This window comes from Ochlerotatus camptorhynchus, unplaced genomic scaffold (assembly GCF_037179485.1).
Source record: "Ochlerotatus camptorhynchus isolate MF236.1 unplaced genomic scaffold, CSIRO-AGI_Acam_v1.1 ptg000180l, whole genome shotgun sequence".
Classification (NCBI taxonomy): Eukaryota; Metazoa; Arthropoda; class Insecta; order Diptera; family Culicidae; genus Ochlerotatus; species Ochlerotatus camptorhynchus.
This window is the reverse complement of record NW_027040670.1, coordinates 277368-302600: the sequence shown is the minus strand read 5'-3', so window position 1 is coordinate 302600 and position 25233 is coordinate 277368. Positions and strand designations below refer to the sequence as shown.

The 25233-nt window shown below is 39.4% G+C and overlaps 1 protein-coding gene across 2 annotated transcripts in view; it reads left to right on the top strand.

Annotated features, from left to right (window-relative positions):
• LOC135701933 (somatostatin receptor type 2-like) overlaps positions 1–20426 on the top strand; it is a 170862-nt gene extending 150436 nt beyond the window's left edge. For both annotated transcript variants that reach the window (XM_065222883.1, XM_065222884.1), the window contains exon 3: positions 18443–20426. In XM_065222883.1, coding sequence (XP_065078955.1) covers positions 18766–20202 — 1437 coding nt within the window. In that variant the 5' untranslated portion in view covers positions 18443–18765 and the 3' untranslated portion in view covers positions 20203–20426. The remainder of the gene's footprint in view (positions 1–18442) is intronic.
• The last annotated feature ends 4807 nt before the right edge of the window (positions 20427–25233 follow it).

Sequence of the window (25233 nt, the reverse complement as noted above, 5' to 3'; positions counted from 1 at the left end):
GTGTAAAAAAGATGGCACAAGTGTTGCACAGGATTTGATGGGTAGCGTGAAGTCCAAGGCGCGGGCATTTAGCCTAGGAGAGGAGGTTGAATAAACCAACTTTGCAAAAAATAGCTCATATGTGTCTATTCATTCCCTGAGAGTTTCAAAAATATCCGATTTAAAATGAATTTTTGTTGAACATTTTGTCTGTTGTATTTTTTTTTCGAGTACAGTCTTTATACAAAAAAATATGACTAGAATGTGTTTCTTGAACTCTTGGAGTAAAGTGTAGATAATATTAAAGATAAAAGTGCTAATAACTCAAATATCTCAAGAAGTAGGGGAAATTGATGTAATGTCAGCCTAAATGCCTCTAATTTGGTCCCATACATAAATTCAGCAATCGGCTAAATTTTCAATAGCGACCAAAATATACATTAGTACCGTCCAGCGAATCCAAACACATAAAGTAACCAACGATACAGACAAAACGGTTGCTACGACTACCAATGAGCAGATTTTTGGCGTAGTTCTGTGACTTAGGTTTCAGATCAAGTTGACCATTGTGTATGAAAATCGGCATGCGCTGCTATTATATCGAACAGCACTGTATGTGTCCAATGTTTTCAGTGGATGGCTATTGTAAATATTCGCGTGCTGAAACATAAAAACAATGTTTGATTTTTCCTCAATGTACCTTTTTAACGAGAACATCATTTCCCTGGTTTATATTTATGATCCCTGTTTCCATTATTATTAAACCAATTTTAAAATAAATACTCATGAAACTGACGATTAATAAATAACCACTTCCAACAATAATTACTATTGCCCTTTGATAAACTGTTACTTGTTTTCCACGCAGTCAATTTCCTTTAACCCCGTAATTCTTTATGAGGTGCACTAACTGTAAACGAGCTGCTTGGAAAATCATTCGCACTCAATTAAACCATCAATTTCAATTTGCCACCGCTTTTCTTATAGATACATTCATTCGTGCAAATAAACTCACACTGTGCAAAAACTCATATGGTTTCAATATTCGAACCGAGTGGATGTTTCCTTTAAAGCAGCCAGCACCACATGCTGCATCACCCCACATCCCACCACCTATCCATTTATTTTGTATATTTATTTATGAGTACCTAGCACATTAGTCTGCACGTCTATATTATGTTTTGTTTTTCCGATTTTCTATCTCCTCCCACATCCCCTCACAGCTCGCGTGCCGTTTCCACGTGACGACATGCGAGCTAGCTCCGAAATCCATTTTCCTTTTTCCGATTTCCAATCCTACCCCGTTGCGCGACCGACTTAATACCGGGCCCCGAACAATTATGTGTTGTTTCTTTTTTCCCGGTGCTAATTGATCTGCTTTCTTCGAGATCTTTACACAACCGTCGAGTCTCTCATTCCCTTCGGATATATTTTTCTTCTCAAAATTGAAAATGTGCCGCTCAACTTCCTACGCGCTAAACCGACCACATGTGTTTGTTTTCTCACAGCCAGCGGTTTGCGTTCCCCGGTGGTGGCGTTTTCTTTTCAGTTTTCATTCTGAATTTTCACGCCCATCATACTCGAGCAATGCTTTGTTCCGGATGAGCAATCTTATACCCTTCACATAAGAGCGTAATACGGTGCGATTGCATTATGGGGCTTGATTTGTGTGTTGTTTATGGCGGATAATGGAGGGATGGCCTTGATTGGTGCCATTCGATGTTAATGGGGATATATTTATAGCATCTCCGCATCTCCGGGGGTTATTAATATTTTGACTGATGGTGGTCGAAATGATTGTTTTGGCAAACATTTTTCGATGGAATGTTTACAGTGTCGATCTAGTGAAATTTTAAATCAAAGCAAAGTAACGATTTCGTATAAACAGTGCTAATTTATTGGCTTCTGGGAAACTAATTTGGGCTACTTTTACGCTGTCATCGTTGCGTTTTCCATCATCTTTTTATTTATTTTTTCGTTTTGACCCAGATCTCCGAAAATCACTCGATATCCATAATCCATAAATTTATAATATGGGCTACATATATTTCCACTCTAAATGTCCAAAATAGCACATTTTCGATTTGATGACTGCCTCCACTCACCCGGCTAACTTTTCAAATGAAAATAAAAAAATACCGGAAAATCTCCAATATAACTTCCTCGCTACTTGATATTTATCGTTTCGTTCGAATCCGTAAATTGTGTTCCTTCTAGACGGGCAATACTTGGAAGCATAAGTTAATACTTCTCGGAGGTAGAGGGGAGGCGACACTCGATCGACTTTCTGAGCTGGGCTGGTGCTCCCAAAGTTGACTTCCGGTGACTTTATCTACAGTAAAAAAGTACGCCACAAAAGCAGATCTCCAGGGTCCTACTGCAATATCACAAGATGCCATGCACTGGGACCGGCATTATCCAAGCCAAGACGACAAAGTTTAATAAACCACTTCCGGCGGCATAATGCGGTTCCGATGATTAGGTGCGTTTTGAAACGCTCGCCTGCCAGATGCACTTTTCGAGTCTGGGTCGGCTGCTGCTCGTAAGATGAGCAAATCCATTTCACTGTTATCATCCAATTTATGCAGCCAATATCATGTGTTGATGCATTATGTATGGTTCAATAATATAGTAAATTAAGAAAGTTTTACAATATGTCTTGTCGAGGGGAGTCGGTGCTTTTGGGGAAGGTACTAGTATGAACTGAACATTTCATAGTGGATTTTGAGTACACTGAATCTCTGGCATTGTAATGTATTCGTGGCATTACAAAACTTTTGACTCATCATTAGATTCATACGGATGTTTGAAGAAAAAACCAATAGTTCTGTTTATGAACAAATCTTACTATGCTGATGGGGTGCTTCATTATGAAAAAAAAGTATTTACAATCATTAATGCCACCATCCTGTTTGATAACCTTTAAATATGAGTCTGAGAAAAAAAATGCTAAAGATTGATGAACGTTTAGAGGCAGGCATGGAAAATCATTTGCATTCATTTCATACATTCATTTACATTCATTTGCCTCTAACTTTTTTCATCAACAGCATTCCGCAAAATGATGTATGAAGCTTTTGTAGGTTTTGTTATTAACTACAAGTTTTGCTCACAACTCAAATCTGTATCTCTTATGCATCACGAACTAGAGCGGGCATAACTTGTTACTGTTTTTCAGTGAATGTAAAATACATTCACTGAAAAACAGTAGTGGCTTCTGTTCGCTCTGCTTCGTCATGCATAAGCGATATGGTTTTGACCTTTTAACAAAAGTTGTAGTTAATAACAAAACCTACAAAAGCTCCACACATCATTTTGCGGAATGCTGTTAAAAAAAAAGTTAGAGGCAAATGAATGTAAATGAATGCACGAAATGAATGCAAATGATATTCCATGCCTGTTAGAGGTCGCGCATATGATTCTAAGTTTGTATGGGGATTAAAGGGTGAGTACAAAATTGTTGCCACAAAACAAATATATTCTAAAATCAGATGTGTTTATCGGAATTAAACCAAAGTTTCAGAGTTGATTTGTTCATTTATTCAGATTAGTTTTTTTTCCTTGATTTATTTTCCGTCGATCTTGTTTTCCATACTGAGAACAAATGCAACCGACGCCAGGGTGACAGATTCCACACCTAGACCCTATTTATAGACTCATGGACCGGGAGACCAACGCTTTCCTTCCCTTTATTTTTTTTTTATATATTTTTTATTACAGATCATGTTTAAAGATACTTTCACAGGTTCATAGAATGTTCTTCATCCGAGAATGAGAATCGTTTCACAATAACATAATTTTCGTTTTCCGGCCTACAACTATGATATAACTGAGTTCCGGAAATTTGCTTCACACAATTATAACGGGTTTTAAGCTTCTTTCCAGTGGTGTAGTGGTAAACGTGATTGCCGCTCACCCCAAAAAGTCTGGGTAGGCGCCACCGGGATTTTCTGAGGCATAAAATTACTGATCACGTCTTCCTTCGGAAGGAAAGTAAAACCGTTTACACAAATAAATACGAATAAGCAAATTGCAACGTGGTTGTGCTTGGTAAACTCCGCGATTGCAGTGAAACTTTAAATCTGAGGTATGATCATCCTTATAATAAATAGAAAATAGGTGAATAGTGCCCTGTGCGTTTGCCCAATGAATTCCCAATGAAAATGGATGTAATGTCGGCCTAAATGCCCCTTATTTGCGCCCATACATAAATACAGCAATCAACTAAATTTTCAATAGAAACCAAAAATATCCATTAGTACCGTCCCAATGACACGTTCATCTAGATAAAATTGATAAATAGCAGGTTTGTGATGGGCCCAATCTTAGATCCATACGCTAACATTAGAGCCATTTCCCCTAATCTATAAGTTAAGGAAAATCAATATAAATATCAATCTTTTGCGAATTCCCCAGTGAAATCTGGAATTCACATTTTTGTTCATATCTTCGGAACCAAAATCCGATCGGGAAAAAAAAAAATCAATAGCGATCAATGAGAATCTGAAACACATCTTCTGGAACTTGTTCCACTCAAATTAGTCCAGCCAACTCTGCGAAAATTGAGTGAGTTACACTCATACGAACTTACATACATACATACATATATACAAACATACAGAAAAATTTCCCGACCCCGTTGAGATGAGTCTATATTGGTATATGTCATTCGTCTCTCTGGGTCTTGGAAAGACATTGTTTTTCAAGTGATTTCAAGGTTCACCTTGGTGTACGAGAAAGGCAAAAAGGTTGGTTTTAGCAAATTCTGTTATCTTTAGCTAAAAACTTCGCTAAATCAGGTGTGTAATTGTTTTGCAAAATGTAATGAATATGTTGCTTGATATATCTTATTTTAAAACTGTATTTGTAAAATCGTTACAACAGTGTTCATGTTTAGCGCCAATTCATCGAACTTGGCTTCGTTGTACAGTACTCTCCATTTCTCGATTATCTTTTTTTCGATATTCCATCCTATCTCAATCGTTTCAGTAACCCTGATCCTGATCCATCAACGCTTTTTGATCACGAAGTGTTTAGAATCGTACTAACAAGCTTATAAATTGCTCTTTGATTGTCGATTTCTCCATATTTAGCTGGTGGAAAGTTGAATCTCGCACTAAGATGTGGTCGTTCCCCCGCTGCTGTCGTGCAAAAGGACCAGTACTAAGTAACTAACGGATTTCCACACTACATGGCATATAAAATCTACTCAAATTTAATTTTAAATTTCTCAAACTCTAAAAATCGTAGTTTACTTGTATACTGAGTAAAATTTTCCGAGCCTCATAAATCTTCTCGAATATGATACAAATCGACGAAAAATTTACTCAGTTTAGAAGTAAACTCTCAAAGAATAAATCACATATCCAATGGAAAATATTCATTCCAATTTCACATAACTTTCATGGGATATCATAATTGGGAATTTCACCACAAAATCACATCAACCTTATGTGTCAAATGAAATTTAAATGATTTATCATATAGAACTCACCATGACATGAATGTTATGTGAAATTTAGATAGATATCATTGGTTTTGTTAATGGAAAATTATTATGTTCATTCCCAATGGAGAAAACTTCTTTTCCGTGTAATAATGTCATATGTGCATCGAGATGTTGCTCATATTAGAAAACAAATTTCTGTAAAAGCTCGGAAAGTTTTACTCAGTCTATGAGGTGACTGCGTTTTCAAGAATATGAGTAAATTATTCTCAACTCTAAGTTGACTTCATTTGTCGTGTAACCGTAATTTATCTTTTTATTAATTTCTTTTAACGTATAAGGCGTAAATGGATGCATTACCAACTCCAATTAGGTTCGATTCGTTAAAAGCAGGTCTGTTTTGCTTGCTCAATTTCAAATTTCCCATCCATTTCATGACCTCTGCCCCCCCCCGTCACACGCAAAACTTCTGCTAATTTTATGAATTCCAATTACAGACATTTCTGAAATTCACAGACATTTTTCGCAGACTTCTGAAACAAAATCTGGCATCTCTGGTCTCGACCCACCTTGAACCCTTTGAACCAAGGACTCTTCGACACCTTAGGGATGACCGAATATAGCCATCTTCCCAAACTCCCATCACTCCATTTATTCTGCCAGCTGGCGAGCGACTGTTGACGATAAATGAAGAAAAATTAATTGTAGGTGACTTGTCGCTCGTAAATATCGCCTTCCCGCCTACCTTATTTATTTATTTATTTATTTATTTGTCGTCAATCAGTGTAGACCGTTTTACAATAGTAGCAAGTGAGTCCACCATCTCATTGTCCGGAATCGAGCAATGAGATGGGATCCATGCAAAGGTGCTGATAAAAGCACTTAGAAGCACTCGTATTGTTATTAGGTAATACGAGGAGTGCTTTACCAGTCTCATGGAGTGAATAGCTTCGACAGAAATGAATTGCAAGGATTGTTCTTTTCAGACTAAATCGAATACTGTAAGATGGGATGACATTGGGTCAACAATGTTTATTGATGCAAATATCTTGAATGTAAAGAAAATGATGACTATAATATGTTTCTTGAACTTCTGGAGTAAAGTGTAGATAACATTTGCCAGTTGTTTTATTTAAATAGTGCTGTAAAGTTAAGTGTCCTAAATGGTAGCAAAACCACGTTTTTAAAAATAACCGCATGGAAACAAAAGTTCCAACACCCTTTTATGTGCATAGACTACAGTTACACGCGATATTTAGCCATACATACGAAGTTCATCATGATCTGTACCAAGTGTACTCTTAATAGCTACGATACATATTTTAAGATATTTTAACCAAATTTATTTCTTGGCCAATGTTACCCCCATACGGGTTTACATTGGTCTATTTTTTTAAAAATAATTTGAGTAAATCAAGAAAACACTTCGCTAAATGCATTCAAACGATTCTTTAGCCTTTCAGCTTCAATTTGATTATATTTTTACCACTGAGAAAAAGCAATCTAGCAGGGTTTTCTTGAAATGAAACACACGCACTCTAAAATGCTGCTGATTTCGAGTTGCCGATGAAAGCAAAGCTGTTTAACACGCAGCTCAAATAGAACGGTTGCCGAATAAAAAGATGTTGCCCACAATAGTCGCTCTTACAAGAGAAGATTGGAGCATTGTAAAAGCGTTTCAAAACAGTTTTTGACAATTATTTCAACTGAAATTGTTAGAGTAGCTGGCAGCAAAAGATTGTAAATAAACCAATACTGCATATGTGTGCGTTCCTTAGAGAAAAAGGCTTTATAAAGATTGTCGCTGCTTAGGTTACCGAGAATACGTAAATTCCCCTATATAGTTTTCATGTAGTATTTGTTACATATTTTACAAAAATATTAAAAAACCATTTTTGTGTTTTTCGCCTTTTTGAAAAAGCACTCAAACCATCACTTATGAAATGTATTTGCGATACAGCCATCACAAATTCAATATTGTATTCTTATTGCTTATGAAGTTTTCTGATTATATACTCATTCAAAGTGTCACATTTAAAGAACTAAATTGTTTGAGTTTAACTCTTTATTTTCTACATTCATCGAGCATTATCAAAGTAACCCCAAATCAAAATACTGAAGTTCGGTTACAAAACTAAAAAAATAGTGCAAATGCTTTAATTTTCGTTCAACATATTACTAACGAATTAACTCTTGGATCCTCAGTACTTGGATTAAAAATATAAAATTTGAAAAACATTCAGTGCTGTAAAAAGTATTTAGAATATGTTTTTAAAAACTATCAATGTTACCCCGTTTTACGGTACCAACAAGCTTGTTTTTGTTACGGTCTAAATTGCAGTAGCAATTTAGAATATATAAACATAAAAGTGCCAAAATGGGGAAAGTATATAGTTGAATATTTTATTTTGAATTTCTAACTGAACTCCTCAAAAGTGTGGAATCGTTAATAAAAGTACGCTGTATCGTCTTGGTGTTCTACTGCGCACTTTTTCGTTATGAGCAAAGGAATAAGTGCGCCGAAAGCGTTTTCGCACTTATCTTGACTTGACTGAAAAAGAATTTATTTACTTGATAGGCAGAAGTTTAATCCCATTACCCTTCAATGACGAAGAAAATCTGAATGCCACCTAACAAAATTTAGCGATTCACGCTTCACAGAGAATTAGTAAAGGCTTAGGTGAGCACAATTTGAAAACCCTTTAAAGTAGATGAACATAAGTAAATCAATCATAAACTCAAACTCCTTAAAAACCGAATTGTTCGTTTTGATGTTACCTTCACAGCAAAGAAAAAAAAAATTTAGAATCGATCAACGTACTTCTAGCTGTTATATGAAATATTGAAAATGTGAATATGAATATGATGTAATATTCAAAAAATTGTGTTGTGTGTATTGTAAAATGGTTTGCTTTCAATTCATCAAATGAATAATTTTCAATCGAAAATTGTGCAACCATTAAATTTGCAGTCCCCAAAGATCCATCATTCTACTCGGATTAACACAACCACGAAGCGGAATCAATTGAACTCATTCACTTAACTTTCCATAGACCATTTGTGCAAACAATAGTACAATTCTAATAACGGCTATTATCACATTTTTTTGTTCCTCGGTTTCAACGTTTGTACATATTTCGCACGTGAGTGAACACATTTCTGGACTGCCCATCTCTGGAATACCTATCGGTTTTTCAATAGAGCGTTTATGCTCCAGCCACTCCGGAAAACAGTTTGTGCATGCAGCAGCTATTTGATGCATTGTTGATTTATCCACAGTTTTTGCGAAGTCCATTATTTTATTCATTTACGTCATACAGGACTCCACACATTGTTGTCAGCTGCAGACTCAAATGCTCTCTAAAATCAAATAAAACGATGAACAAATAGAAGCATTCGTGCCATCGTCATGAACATACAATGAATGTCCGCTCAATCTCTTCGAGCGGGTGTACGGATGATATGTGCGCTTTTACTAGTTAGCCTAACGATGACGCGAAGGCACACAAAGCTGCAAATTGTTCTGGAAAATTGTGTAGGCGGTTGCTGTTAATTGTAACTTTTCAGGAAAAAAAGTAAATTCAATCAATCGGATGAGAATTTTTCAGTCATCTCTATGCATTAGTTCTAGTGGTCTCAGATAGCCTATGTATGTAAATGAAGGGTATTGCCAAACCGGAGGCGGAAGGTTTGATTACCGGTTCATTCGAGGACATCTTTTGGGTTGGAAATTTTGTCGGGCATAGAGTATCATTTTGCTTGCCACACAATATTCAATTCCATGCTTTGGTTGGCATAGAATGCATTCAATTAATAACACTAAGTTGAGAGTCGTCAAAATGCTCGCAAAAGAATCGTATAAAGCCTAGAATGAAAAGAATTATATACCTGATAGTGAAACACTATTATCATTGTTGAATTACCTGGCAAAAAATTCAGTCTGAATTTATTAACGAAAGAAAAATTAATGATTTTCGGAAGAACGATTAAGTCGCGAGTGGCTTATGAGCCCACCACTGGATGCTTCATATTGATGCTATACACGGTCATTTCATCTACCATGATCTCGTTAGGTACGATAAGAATTAGGGTGTTAAAAAAAATTAGGGTGATAATGAACTTGCTCACTCCTAGAATGATAGATTTGGCTTTCGAAACAATATCTACATACATGAAAACTCTATAGAACATTTTTAAGTGTGCAATTTTCTGAATTTTCAGAAAAATTTCTAAAAATGGGTTCAAAGGGTCGTACAAATAGACCATACAAAGTGAAGAGAATGATGATGAAGTGGAACTATCGCTCACTGTAGCGAAACAACTGTCAGTAGACTGTGGACTATCCTCGCTGAACGACTTGATCAACTTTAATAACCTCTAATTGTACTCAACCTGCCATTGTATGAAGGGTCAAAACGGTTTGGGTAAATTGGTGGACAACATCGCCCACGTGCATCCACGGGATGGATGAGAATCTCCTTCCAAAAACAGGGTCATGCAACCGGTCAAAAAACAGGCCATCTAAAAGAAGGATGCCCCAATCAGTGGGAAAATTTAGGACAGGGAGTTGGCATTTCCACTCTTCCCATCCATTTCCATTCAATCGGGTGGCCTGGTGTTTCTTATAATAATGGAATGAAAGTTTCTTATAACAATGGGATGAAAGTTAAGAGAAAAACAAAGGAAAGATCTCATCCAATATGACATCAAGATAATTTCGAAGAGCTCCCATGGATATGCTGCCGAGCCGACGCCGGTGGTATAGTGGTAAGCGTAACTGCTTTCTCACCCCAATGGATCTGGGTTCAATCCCTGCCGAGGTCGGTGGGATTTTTCTGAGGCATAAACATCTCATGTCTCTTTAGCGGTGCAGGTGGTGTAATGGTAACCGTGATTGCCTCTCACCCCAAAAGGTTTGGGTTCAGTCTCAGTTGACGCCGTCAGGATTTTCTGAGGCATAAAATCTCTGATCACGCCTTTCTTCGGAAGGGAAGTAAAGCCTTTGGTCCCCGGTCCATGAGTTGATGGATCGATATGTAGGGTCCAGGTGTGGGAGCTGCCTCCTTGGCGTCGGAAAACAAATCAAGGAAAAAAATCTCAGGTCAGGGAAATGAAGCCGTTGGTCCCGGCCCATGTGCGATATCCTACGCAGGTGTGGAAGTTGCCTTCTCGCACATTCGATTGCTCGTCAATATACACTCATAAAATAAATCACATAACCAGTGGAAAATATCCATGTGAATTTCACATAACTTTCATATGATCCCATAATTGAAAATTGCACCACTAAATCACATGAACGTTATGTGTCCAATGAAATCTATATGATTTCTCATATAGAATGTCTAATGCTATGTGATATTCAGGTAAAAATCATTGTTTTTGTTTTTGGAAAAAATACTATGTGCGTTCCTAATAGAAACTAAGTGAAAACTTTTTTCAGTATATGGCAATCGATGTCCGTCGGTGATTGGCGCTAGATTGCGGAACATAGACCGACGTTATATAAAGGAATGAAGAAGAAGATATGCTGCCGCTACTTCTTCAGCTCTTTTGCCTTTCCTTCCTCACACAGCAGCGGAAACCCTTAACAATCACGAAACACAGTCTAGTTGCTCCGACTAGAGGGATCTTAGTAGAGAAAAATGCTCTGCGACCACTATCCATCACCAATCACTCGCAACACAACTTTTTTTTTTCGCATTGAAGCGTAACTGTTCGATCCAAAGACGCGCAGTTTTTCTGACTTTTGTTGATTGTACACTTGGTTCATTTTAATCGCGATGACGTCTAGAGGCCGGAAGTCGATGTCCGACGTCATTTTTAAATCCAAGATTGTGGCTTGTGATGGTTGAGACAAGCTCTTATTGAATATCTATTTACGCTTCTATACAGCTGATATCCTGCTGTTTAGTTATGTGTGAACTTGAAAGGCGATTACTCAACCTCTACCCGATTATCCAATAATCACTACAAAGCCAGGTTAAATATTGAATACACTGTCAAATAACAATCAATATGGATATTTTTGGAATTGGTATCCGAAGCCATTTTGAAGTCCAAGATAACGGCTTCCACCTAAGGAAAAGTGGGAAGTTTTATCAAATACCCATCAATTTTTTTAGAATCGGAGTAACGTCCTGAAACCGATATCCGAATCCATTTTTAAATTTGAAACGGCGGTGCACCTCCAGGGGTGCAAAGGGCCTTTGTGAAAGATTTACATCCTGGGCGATTACTAGCTTTGACCTTGACCTTTGCCCAAGTCAAATTTCGGTCAACGTTCTTAATTTCACTGATTAGGCTCGGTCGCCACGAGCCTCTGGGTCTGCCTCTGCTGCGATGTCCTACTGGATTCCAGTCCAGTGCTTGCTTGCAGATTTCGTTTCCGCTCCGTCGTAGTGTGTGGCCGACCCACCTCCACTTCCGTTCACGAATTTCTGTCTCTATCGGCTTCTGATGGCACAAACGATGAAGCTCGGAATTTGAGATCCAATTGTGGGGCCACCAGGCACAAATTATGTACCGCAGGCATCAGTTGATAAACACCTGCAGCTTCTGAGTGCTCTCCGCTGATACACAACATATTTCACTGGCGTATAACAGCACAGACTTCACGTTCGAGTTAAAAATTCGGATTTTGGTGCGTCGACTGATCTGATTCGCTATTCATACATTTCGCAAACTGGCAAAAGCAGCCCTCACCTTCTTAATCCGTGAACCTTGGTACCGCCGTCCGACGCTATCTAGCTGCCAAGATATTGGAAGCTTTCAACTTGCCCCACTGCCTGCTTCTTCTTCTTCTTCTTATTCGCATTTCAAGCTTATTGCTTACTGCATATTACCTTATTGCGTGCTCTCAACTTAGTGTTCTAAATGCACTTCCTCAGTTATTAATTGAGAGCTTTCGATGCCAATTACCAATGCATGAATTTGTATATTGTGTGGCAAGCACAATGATGCTCTATGCCCAGGGAAGTCGAAAAAATTTCCAACCCGAAAGATTCCCTCGACCGGACCGGGAATGGAACCCGCTGCCTCCGGCTTGGTAATACCGTGCCCTTACTGACTAGGCTATGAGGCCCCTACCTGCTAAGCTACCGTGAAATTGGAACGGTTGTCCGTGTTGTGTTGTTAACGTTGATGGTTAGCCCTGCTTCAGAGGAGCGTTCCACAAGGTCGTCGAGCTTACTCTGCATGTCAGAGCGCCGTTGTGCTAATAACGAAACATCGCCAAATCAAAGTCGTTGAGATGCTCCATAGTAATAGGCTGCCACAGCAACCCACGGTTCGGTACACGGTCAACGGCTCCAACCATGATCGCGTCGATTACGACGAGGAACAGTAGCCGTGATAATATACATCCTTGCCTCACACCCGCGATTACCCGAATCGGGTCAGACAAAGCTCCGTTGTGCAACACTCTGCATGAGAAAGCATCGTACTGTGCTTCGATGAGGCTCTCGCTTGTTTCAATGAAGGCATTCTTGATGCTCGTCCACTGTTCTTCTACGCTGCCACCTTCCGGAATATTAGCTGCGCGAGCCTCGAGTTCTTCGACGAACGATCTCTTCACTGCTGCTGGGTCATCCAGTCGACGTGTGTTGAATCGCCGCCCGAGACTCTCCTCCCACCGTTGAACCCGCGCAATGCGTAGGCGGATCTCACCGACCAGGAGATGATGGTCAGATGCGATGTCAGCGCTGCGTTTATTCCGAACATCAAGAAGGCTCCGTCTCCATTTTCGGCTGATGCAGATGTGGTCGATTTGGTTCTCTGTATATCCATCACGGGAGACCCAAGTGACTTTATGCACTGGACGGTGGGGGAAGAGCGAACCCCCAATCACCATGTCGTTGTTGCCACAAAACCTTCCTTTATTAACGAGACTTTCAGCCTTGGCATCTCATCGAAGCCACAAAACTCTGCAAGCAGCTCGCCGTTCTCGCTCATATCTCCGAGACCATGGCGTCCCATAATGCGCTCATAGTCCGAGTTGTCGGAACCAATCTTCGCATTGAAGTCGCCTATGTAGATCTTGATATCACCTCTTGGAGTCTTATCCACGACAGCATTCAGTTGACTGTAAAAGTGCTCTTTGTCCTGCAATTCGGCAGCATCGGTTGGCGCATAACGTTGGATTGTGGTAAAGTTTCGGACCCGTGTTCTAAATCTGGCAACGATTATTCCCTCATTGATAGGTTCCCACTTGATGAGCGCAGCCTGTGCTTGGGCGCTAAGCAGAAAGCCAACTCCACGATGTCGCGGAGTGCATCGCATACCAGAATATAAAAGTACCTGTCCCGAAGGCAGCTTGTGTTCTCCAAAGTTCGGCCAGCGGACTTCACTAAGTCTCAGTATTTCTAGCTTCATACGGCGGGCCTCACTGGCGAGTTGGCTTAGTGTCAGTACATTCCATGTTCCAATTATTGTCCGTTGTTTAGCACTAAAAGTCGTTGCCATAAAATCAGTTCGTAATCTTTCACTATAGGTTTCTGTAACAATTTGAAGGTTTCGGAGACAGTAGGTGGTTGGCCTAAGGTCTCCTATCCGCCATGATGGGACTGCCATCTTGGGTATAGCTTTCGGGGAGAAGCATTTCGTATTCAACCGCTGGATGCCAGTCAGACGCTGTTTGAGCCGCCCCTAACATGGAGAACAGATGCTCGGGTTTTGTAAGCCACATCCTCCGAAAAGGATGCGGCTCCCCCTTCCCTGTCAGCATACGACCAAAGTTCCCACCGGCTACCCGGTCTTCCCTAAGGTTACTCGTACCCCAGCCGGCGCCGCGGGGAGGAAGGGATAGGAGTTACTGGGCAAGAGGCTAAGGACCACTTTCACTTGCGTTACGGGTCTATTTTATAACCTTCACAACTACGCGAAGTACCGGTGGTACGCATTATCCCATTCATTTGCCAGCCAGTAACGTTTGGTTCAGCAAAAAATGTGAAACTGTCAAATACCTCCGTTCCGAAAATACCCAGATCTTAGGGTATTTCACCCTTCTTGCGAAACCCAATGGCCGCCATATTGAATTCCAAAATGGCGTCGGATATCGATTTTCGGCATCTACGCGACATCTCCTTTCCGAAAATACTTATATCTTAGGGTATTTGACATTTTTCTTGAAACCGGATGGTCGCCGTCTTGCAATTCAAAATGGCATCAAATTTCGATTTTTGGCATCTACGTGCCGTCCCCGTTCCGAAAATACACATATCTTTGAGGGTATTTGACACGTTTTATGAAAACCAATGGCCACAATCTTGGACTCCATAATTGCGTCGTAGATCGATTTTTGCCATCTACGCATCCTCCCCGTTTCGAAAATATCCATATCACAGACAAAAAGACGTAACTCTTTGAAAACCTTGTTCTTGAAAACATAGTATCTCAAAACATATAACCACTGTAACGACATCTATCTGGCTTCTCGCGGAAAACAAGCTTGCTCACTAACTCGTAAACAATATAGCATAAAAGTTCTATAGAATATATAGAAACGTCAAAGTGATCCGATGCCAGCGCTGCGGCGAGTAATTCGCGGAACTGATAATATTCAAATCAACCGTTAAATGCATGAACGAAGATACACAATGAAGAGTTACGTCTGTTTGTCTGTGCCCATATCTTAGGGCATTTGACATTTTTTTGAGCCCGATGGCCGCCACCTTGGATTCCTAAATGACGTTGGACATTGATTTTCTTTATCTTCGCGTCGTCTCCTCCGTTCCAAAAATACCCATATTGTAGAGTATTTGAGACTTTTCCTGAGCCCGATGGCCGTCATCTTGGACTCCAGAATGGTTAAAATAATCTTCGTTTAATATAAAATAACAATTTATTACTTTATATAATCCGGATGCGATCCCTATCGCCAACCGATATTGTGCGGATACTATATTATGAAGCCCCGAATTGAGGTAAAAGTGGAAGATACGAAGGAAGAAGTTTTAGAGTCATTCATTGCGTCAATTGAAACAAGTCTTTGCTTCAAATTTAATGAACTGATGAAGTTGACAAACGAAACAAGCAATAGCCATGTCATGTTTGACAGGAGGAATGTTCATCTTGACTCGATAACAAGAAACACAATGAATTATTCGAAAATTATATTGCTCGAAATGAAGCGATTCTGCGGAGAGTTCATTTTTTTTTCTTTGTTTCGAAAATGCAGAACCCTGGTTAAGGTTCAATTTACTTTGATGCTTTTTGGAAAATTTCAAAAGCAGTTTTTTCCGACGTATTATTTCAGATTGCAAAAATCTCGCACTATTCGATTCCTTTTGATATTTTACACAAAATGACGCGAGCTTTTTGCAATCTAAAATAATGCGTCGAAAAAAACTGCTTTTCAATTTTTAAAAAATGCTTAAAAGTAAATTGAACCTTAAGGAGATTCCTTGTAGAATCCACAAATGGCCACCACGTAGGCTATAAATGCAATTTCACATCGAAGTTTAAATTACACAAATCTCGCAAATTAGAGCCTCATTCCACCTGAAATTGCTACTGAATATATGTTGCACCGCAACGAGTAACAGTTTTAGTGTAGTACGTGTCGTGGAAGCTGATATTTGTGCACTTAAAGTTTCGAAGTGGTAGCAAGAATAAGGATCTCACAGCGAATCACCTTAAGAAATCGGACTCACTTGAAAAACGCAAAGGACTTGGAAGGATGATGGTCTTTCCTGTCTTATGTACAACGTTACGCTAAGTAGAAGGTGATATGAAAAATGCATGCTTTAATAAAAGGCCATGATTTTCAATGCATCCAGTTAGTTCATTTACTTCACTGATGACGTAGACATTGTAAAGCAATATACCTGAAACGTTTAGAATTGTATAATGTAGAAAAGGATTAATACTCTCAGAATAATTTGGACGTCAATGCTACGTGAAAACATACATAGATTTTCCTGCCGCTCTTTTCAAGTAAGTGCTATGTGATTCTCATACGAAAGCGCTCATTTCAGTGAGCGAGATGGTCACGGGTTTATCACGTAGATGTTATGTGATTCCCTCGATGGTTCTCAATGATCTTAATTCTTGCTCAAATAAGTTGTATTCGTGATTTCAAATGAAAATAACAAAGACATAAGATACTACAGTATTCCTTTATACGACTGTATCTTATTTGTGGCAAATATTCAAACAGAAGAAGAAATTAATTCGAATGGAAGAGGACTCGGGAAGGATAAGGGAAATGTATGATACAATGGAGTTTAACTCGCATTCCAATCCATCGTACTGCTTATCGTCAGTGCCATAACATTTGTCTGTGATGAAATGTTTAGCCATTATACTTACAACACAAAATTTTCAATAAGCCCCAGAATTAACTAGGTTTTAACTGGCATGTAAAAACTACAAGGGACAGCCCTATGGGGTTGTACGCAATGGTGACGTAGAACTACGTGGTCTTATATAAAAATCTTATTTGTTATCTGCAGCAGGAGCTTGTGTTTTGTGAAGGAATAGGAATTTGAGCAGGGTTCTCTCTGTTTATACTCTTTAGTATGACGCGCTTGACATAGTTGGCCCACAGCAACTCACGATTAGCTACTGATTCCGATCAATAGCGGTGCGGCTTCGTCTTCTTTCTTTGGATGCTCATGTGGGATGCAGCTCGCTGCTTCCAGATAGCATTTCTTTGTGTACTGGAGAACACCACCACTCACCACGCGGTGATTGAATAAACACCGTTTGGTGAGACCGGATGGGTGTCAACTTTGAAATCTGTGTTAGGGAAATCGCTTTGTACAGGCAATCGGTGATAGTTTAATTATCAAAGCAACAGTTGCACATTCGTACAATTTTCAATAGTGACATTTTAAAAAATGATAAAGTCTTAAATTAAACAGAGGCGTGGAAACATATGTGATCGATTGGTGATAAAATTATTGAAATTGGTACAGGGGTAGCTGAGTTATTAGCGTTCATAATCTTTCATAATTTTGTTACATGTTCCATTTTCGGTTTTCACAAAGTGTACCCCCATATAGAAATTACAGACGTAGTCCTACGTCAAAATACACATTGCAATACCACCATATTGTGTACCATTATGAGTGAGGAACTCATTTTTTTTTTCATATGTGAAAATCACTAGAGACCTTAAAAGGACTTCCCGTTCATAGCTAAATTTTACATAAAAGTGAAAAGATATGCTCCACGTGATTCACGTAACAATGACGAATCGATTTTTTTTTTTTGAGTGTACACCCTAGAGCATGCATGTGATAAAAGCGTTTGAGGTAGGGTAGATAACTAATTCAGTATAAGCACCTAGTTCCATCATATCGAGCATAAAACATCAAATATACCACGTGAACGTGAACGAATCACTCATACGTTTGGTACGATTGTTTAGAACAATAGCTACAACACAAAGTCTACAAGATCGCAAAGTTTGAAAAGAAAACAATAAGAGCGCTCCTAGCGAATCCATTTTATTCTGCCTCCATCCGTGCGCTAACCCAATGACGTTTCAGTGTGTTAGGACGAAAATGAAGCTCGTTTGGCAAATTTGGAATCAAGACGCAGTACAAATTTAGCTTTACAACAATAATCTGCAGACGATCATTCGACAAGCGTTTCAAATTTAACTCTTTTATGAATAATCTTCAAATGGATATCATTTTTTTTAAAGCCATAAACTTAAATTTACGACTGAATGACTGAAATAACTGGAGGATACACAGAATGCAAGTTAAGGTATTACCATCGAAAAATACAGCCACTGATAAAAAAGGGGGTTGACCAGCACTGAAATAGATAAAACAAATGCAACGTTTAGGATTGTTCTTAAAACCTTGGAAGCCTCTCTGATACGACAATTTTTTTTTTCCAATATACTACAAAACAATCCCACCGTATCAGCGCAAATCCCCTCTTCCAACGCATTGCACATATGCAACGTCCGCTCATGGGTATATTTTTTCAAACTCAATAACAAACACCTCTGACCTGATTTTCACAATGTTCCTTTCATTCTCTGTGTCTGTCTATTTGCAGGATACACACCCTCTCGATAGCCAATAACGCGCTCCGTCGTGGGACAACCGCTTGGAGGACATCTGGGAAATGTTTCCCCATCACCTGTCCTGCTGCCACTACTGACCACTCCCTCCATTTGGCTATGGAATGTTGGAAACACTCACAGTCATTCAGTTACGTTTGAGTCGTTGACGGCCGGTAGCAAGCATCAGTTTGCCCGTGGATCAGAGAGGTGCTATATTTTTTTATATGGAAAACTTGTTAAATGTTCGATAGCGTTACGAAGTGTGGTAATTGAGTCTTTTCATTCGAAATCGAAATTGAAGCAGGTGTGTAACAACATGGATAGTAGTAATCTAACGTACTTTCTGACTGCGGGTGGTTTGTTTGGTGAGAACTCCTCAGTCAGCGAGTTGTCAGTGGATGCAACGGATGACACAGGAGGAAATGACACATTTCCTCGTTCCAACTTCACCTGCCCCTCGACGGATATGCCAACCACGTACACTGTCTTCATGATACTGTACGCCGTCGTGTGTCTGGTCGGTGTGATGGGCAATACGTTGGTAATCTATGTGGTGCTGCGATTTTCTAACATGCAGACGGTGACCAACATGTACATTCTGAACCTGGCGATTGCGGACGAGTGCTTCCTGATCGGTATTCCGTTTCTGATAGCAACGATGCACATGAAACGATGGGTCTTTGGCGGTGCAATGTGCAAAGCATACATGGTCAGCACATCGATTACGCAATTTACCTCGTCAATATTTCTGTTCATCATGTCCGCTGACCGCTACATTGCCATTTGTCATCATATCTCATCGCCCAAGTACCGGACGCCACTGGTATCGCGTGTAGTCTCAGCACTGGCATGGCTAGCATCGGCTCTAATCATGCTACCAATAATGATATACGGTGACATCATCGAGCTGCAACCCAACAGCTACTCGTGTCAAATCGTGTGGCCTGAATCGCACGAACACATACCCGGATACACGTTCACACTGTACTCGCTGATTCTGGGATTTGTTGTGCCACTGTGCTTCATAATGACATTCTACTGTCTTGTGATACGTAAACTTCGGAACGTAGGCCCCAAAACGACGAACAAATCACGCGGAAAACGACGTTCACACCGAAAAGTAACGAAATTAGTACTCACCGTGATTACCGTCTATATCCTCTGTTGGTTACCGTACTGGATTTCACAGGTAGCCCTAATTACTTCTCCGGATGGGTCCTGTAGTACTCGGCTCGATATCATCCTCTTCCTGCTGGTCGGCTGCTTAGGCTACATCAACTCAGCTATCAATCCCATCCTGTATGCATACCTTAGTGAAAATTTTAAGAAAAGTTTCATGAAGGCTTGCACTTGTGCCGCCCGAGCTGAGGTAAATGCCCAGCTAAAACTAGAAAATAGTGTCATGCCGAAGCGGTCCCGTACTCGGACCAACTCTGACACGACCCAACTTACCACATCGAAAGTTCAACATCGGCTGTTGATCGACCCGACCACGACAGCCACCACGACAACCACGGCAGCATCTACCGTGTCCTCACGGAATCCCAGTCCACCTGTTGTCCAAAGGAGCTTAATGAATAATAACAATAACAACAATAACCTCCACCACAACAGCAGTAGCGGGAACAATGTGAAAAATTGTAACAACGACGAACAGCAGCGGACGGCCAATGCGACGAATAACAGTAATCTATCGGCACCGAATGCTGTCAATAGTAACAATAGTGTAGGTGAATTAGTGCAATTGTCTTAAATATTAATTAAATAGAACGGCTACGAAAATTTATCGTTATTAGCACCTACATATAGATTAAACATACACAATGAAATATGACTATAGGAGAAATCAATTGTACATTAACACTAGTGTCATAAATCAAATGCGGCAAACAAAGTGAGAGATAAATACTGTACATAAATTAGAGGTATAAATTTGAAATTTATTGAACAAAAATAGGATAGGTATTCCGGGGCCTGGCCACGCATTCATGTGCGCAAAGTAAATTCTATGAAATAAACTCTACTCGTTTTAGTTACTGGAATAGATAGTTGAGAAATGCCCATTCCACAGAGTTGGTTGATTTATTTGTCTGGATTCTAGCTGCAAAATATCTGATAGGGTTTGGAATGTTTTATGGTGAATCAGAATGTCATCGTTTGCTGTTGAAACTGATTGTTCATCGGTGGAATTTGGTTGATTCTAAAGCATTTAATATCTAATTTACAGAAAATAATACATGGTGCAGCGTCATGTAGTCTGCTCTTTGATTTCCCTTTATTCACTGCAATTGCTATGATTTTGTCATTATAGTTACTTCGTATTCGTGAGTTGTCCGGGGATGAGATTTAAACTCGTGACTTTGGCGTAAGAGGTATGGATCCTAACCAATAGGCTGAACAGTGGCTGGCAGCCGGACAAAACCCATAAAAATAATGTTTTATTTTTGATATTTTATATTTGTTCTAGCTTTATCGCCCATTGATAAACGTTTTTTTAATAAGGATGATGGATTAGGTTTTGAATTTTGACAGCACTTTTAACGTTGCTGACTCAGCTGAAAAATCATCAATTGTATGTCTAAAAATCAAAACTTTAAGTCTAATTTAAAGTACCGTAAAGTAGATAGTAGAATATAATGATTAAATTCACACTCAACACTATTTCCGAATCGGAAATATTGGTTCCATTTTGTAGCTTACGGTATTACCTTTGATATCGTGTAGAGTTTTTTGCAGTATGTTTTACATATTTTCCAAATACGTCCAAAATTATGTTTTCTTATTGTTCGCCTGATTGAAAAGGCACTCAAACAATCACTTTTTAAATGTTTTTCCTATGTAGCCATGACAAATTCAATATTGATTTTTTTATTGCTTATGATGTTTCTGGTTATATACTCATTCCAAGTTTCTTATTTTTTGATCAAAATTGTTTGCGATTCTCGCATGGTTTTCTAATTTCATCGAGTGTTATCATAGTAACCCCGAAACGAAAATCTGATGTTCCGTCATAGGACAATAAAAATAGTGCAATAATTCCTGGTAAACATGTTGCCTACGAATTGACTCTAGGATCCCCAGTATTGTTTTAAAAAATAAAAATTTGAAAAACAATCATTGTTGTAAAAAATATTTAGAATGTACTTCAAAAAACTATCAAAGTTACCCCGTTTTACGTTACTTATTACTCATCATATTTTGAACCTTTTTGAACACAAAAAGTTTCAAGTGGTACGTAAAAACATTATTCTTTTTGTAAATGCATACTGTACAGTCTACTGAAACAATTCGAAAAGACAGCGTCGCCGGTGATGTAGTGGTAAGCGTGATTACCTTTAACCCCAGCAGGCCTGGGTTCAATCCCAGTTGGCACCGCTGGGAAGTTAAGCCGTTGGTCCCCGGTTCATGAGTTGATGGGTCGATAGGTAGGGTCCAGGTGTGGGAGCATTGGTGCTCAGCACGGAAAACAAGATCAACGGACAACAAATCAAGGAATTCTATAGATGTAATGTTCAACAAAGTTATAGAACAACTCATTTGAAGCAACTTTGCTCAATGAAGCAGCTTATTATCTCTAAAGGTTCACTATTTATATATGCTTTTAATGTGTAATGCAGGGTGTCTCCTAAAAAATCATTTTTTTAAGAGAAACAATGTGATTTCTCGTAAACAGTATGTTCTAAAATCTTTATTAAATTCTATATCGCACATTTTTGCCGGGTAACTTAGGTGCTATCCGCTTTTGTAGGTCATTTAAGATAAATTTTCAGTAAAAATACGCCCTTTTCAAAAGTGATTAAAATAAGTTTAACAAAAAATTCCTTCGCAGTTATTTCATCGTAGATAAATGAACTTATGTTTACCTTACTATGTTCTTTTTCCTTTTAATTCTTCTACTATTGTATCACTTTCACATTCTCTAATTCACTTATAGTTTCACTAATTCACTTTCACTTTCACTAATTATTTAATTTATTCACTTTCACTAATTCTCTTCCACTTTTTATTTTCACTATCACTTTTGATAAAAACTATAACAGATACGTATTTCGTTTACTACTTGCAAACTTCTTCAGTGTCTATGGCTAAACACCGAAGAAGTTTACAAGTAGTAAACAAAATACGTATCTGTTATAGATTTTATCAAAAGTTATAGTGAAAGTTAAAAGTGAAAGAGAATTAGTGAAAGTGAAAGTGAATTAATGAATTAGTGAAAGTGAAAGTGAATTGGAGAAAATGAAAGTGATACAATGGTAGTAGAATTAAAAGGAAAAACAAAGTAATAACGTGAGTTTGGCAATGTACGGATAGAGACGCCGCCAGAGAGCGACTTTTAAATACCCTTGAGGCCCAAGGAAGACAACTATATATCCCTATCAGAGACGTGTTGGTACCCGCGATCTCCGGTATATGCAGTCGATTTATGTCTTCCTTCAAATGTCTAGTATAATAATTTAATTCGTTTGTCTTTTGCATCTCTTTATTAGTTTTTGTTTGTCTTGTCCCCCGTCTGGATGAGTCTCATCGTCACCCACTGGTCACCATAACCGCTCGAACTTCAGACGAATCTAGAGCCACACTACTGTTCATACTTTTTTTTTGACTTTAATAATCTTTATTTCTTAAATTGGTGTGGTTTACATGTATAATTTATCAAGATGCGTTTTTTCAACTTTAGTTCTTTTGAATTTCAATTATTATTAATTACAGTTCCTAGTCCTATCAGGCCTGTTTTAGAGAATGACCACCTTGGTGGGATTGGTTTGTTTCAAAGTGAAGAAGAAAACTACTTATAACTACTATTTACAACTACAACTAACCTACAACTACTATATACATCTAATCTACTATATACAAATTGCTTATCAAAGCATGTTCTGAGGTGTTTGTGAAAATTTAGTGTTAATTTCGTTAATTCTGGAATCTATTTTGGAAATGCCTGCCTCTTCGTGTAAAATTGCTATTCTAGTGTCGAAAGGACGATCAAGTACTATCCTCAGCACTCTATTCTGAGCGACCTGGATTTTGTTCCTGTGAGTCTTTGCACATGATTCCCACACCGGAATTGCGTAGAGGATCGCAGGTGCTATGATTTGTTTGCAGACAGTCAGTTTGTTAACCCTTGAGAGGTGGGATCTGCGGCAATCAGCGGATATAGACACCTAACCAAGGCGGAACACTTGACTACAGTTTTCTCTACATGCGAACGGAAGAGGAGCTTTTCATCAAACAACATCCCGAGATAGTTACTTCGGCAGACCACTCAACCCTTGTGTCATCCATGATTACAGTACAAGATGGAGCCAGATTCAGTTTGGGCGATTGCCGATGGAGGAACATGATCGCTTGTGTTTTGGAGGGATTGATTTTAATGTTCCACGTGGTGGCATAATCAGCAAAGGCATTAAGGCATCGTTGAAATTTTTTCTTTTTTCCGCGAGGCATCCTTCCTTTGACGGCTATTGCGGTATCATCTGCAAACAGGAACAACACGCAACCGTCACCGAGGGGAGGAATGTCGGAAGTGTAAATGCTGTAAAGCAAGGGGCCCAGCAGACTGCCTTGCGGGACTCCTGCTAGGATGGAAAATGTGTGAAAGACAACCATTCAACGATACCTTAAACGACCTTTGCTGGAGGTAGTTACGGGTGATTTTAACCAGATGTAATGGAAAGTTGAAGTTACAAAGCTTGTATACAAGCCCATTGTGCCAGACATTATCAAACGCCTTTTCAACGTCTTAAGAGATGAACTAGCCTATGGCTAAAAATCTCTATAATACAGGAAAAAAAAAAAAAAAATAAAATTCAACGTCTAACAAGGCCATGGCTGTGAACTTGGATACAGCTTTGTTACTTCGGATGTTATTCATCACCCACCCTTTCTGAACCCAAACTGTTCCGGAAGGAGAAAGTTGTTTTCCTCGACAAACTTGGCAAACAATTGAGAATGAGTTTCTCGAACAAACGGCCAGCGCTGAAAGGAGGCTGATTGGTCTGTAGCTTGGAGGCAATGTATGATCCTTACCGGGCTTGCGGATTGGTATGATTTTTGCTACTTTCCAGATGCTTGGAAAGAAGTGCAGTTCCAAGCATCTATTGAAGATAGCGGTTAGAAGAGACTGCACTTTCATGCTGAGTCTCTTCAAGATCAAGTTGAATATACCGTCAAACCCGGGAGCCTTCATGTTCTTGGTGCATTTCAGCGCTGAGCAAATTTGTTGTACTGTAATCATATCCGCCAGAGGCACGACACAAGGGGAGGAACCTTATCTTCGAGCGGATTTTGGATATTCGAGCCAAGCGAATGCGATGAAGCGACATACTCACCGATGAGTTGGGATGAGTTTTCAGGACCTTGCAGAATGGTCTGGAGCGGTCGTCTAGATTCTGGACAACACGCCCAAAACTTTCATTTCGGAGTGAGTCCATTCTGGAAGCAATCTGCCTGTTCAGATCGGCCATTTCACGTTTTTTTTTTCCCAGAAGGTAATGGCTTGGTGGAGTCCCTCCAACGCTCGGTCGATGTCCTCCACGGAGTCAAGCGGCGGGTTGTCGATTATGTGCCTGTCTACCACGCGTCCAAACTGGGCCCAGTTTACGCGGTGGTAGTCCTTGTGCAGAGTTGGAGCAGGGGCCACGTCGTAGCCCAGTTCAGCCACCACCGTGGTCGGAGCTGAGTTCGTTCAAGGCTACCGTCTTGGACAAGCCGGTATTTGTCAGGAACAGGTCTAGCGTCGATGGGTTGCCCGCCGGTGAGATTAATGTTGGCTCATTCGAAAACC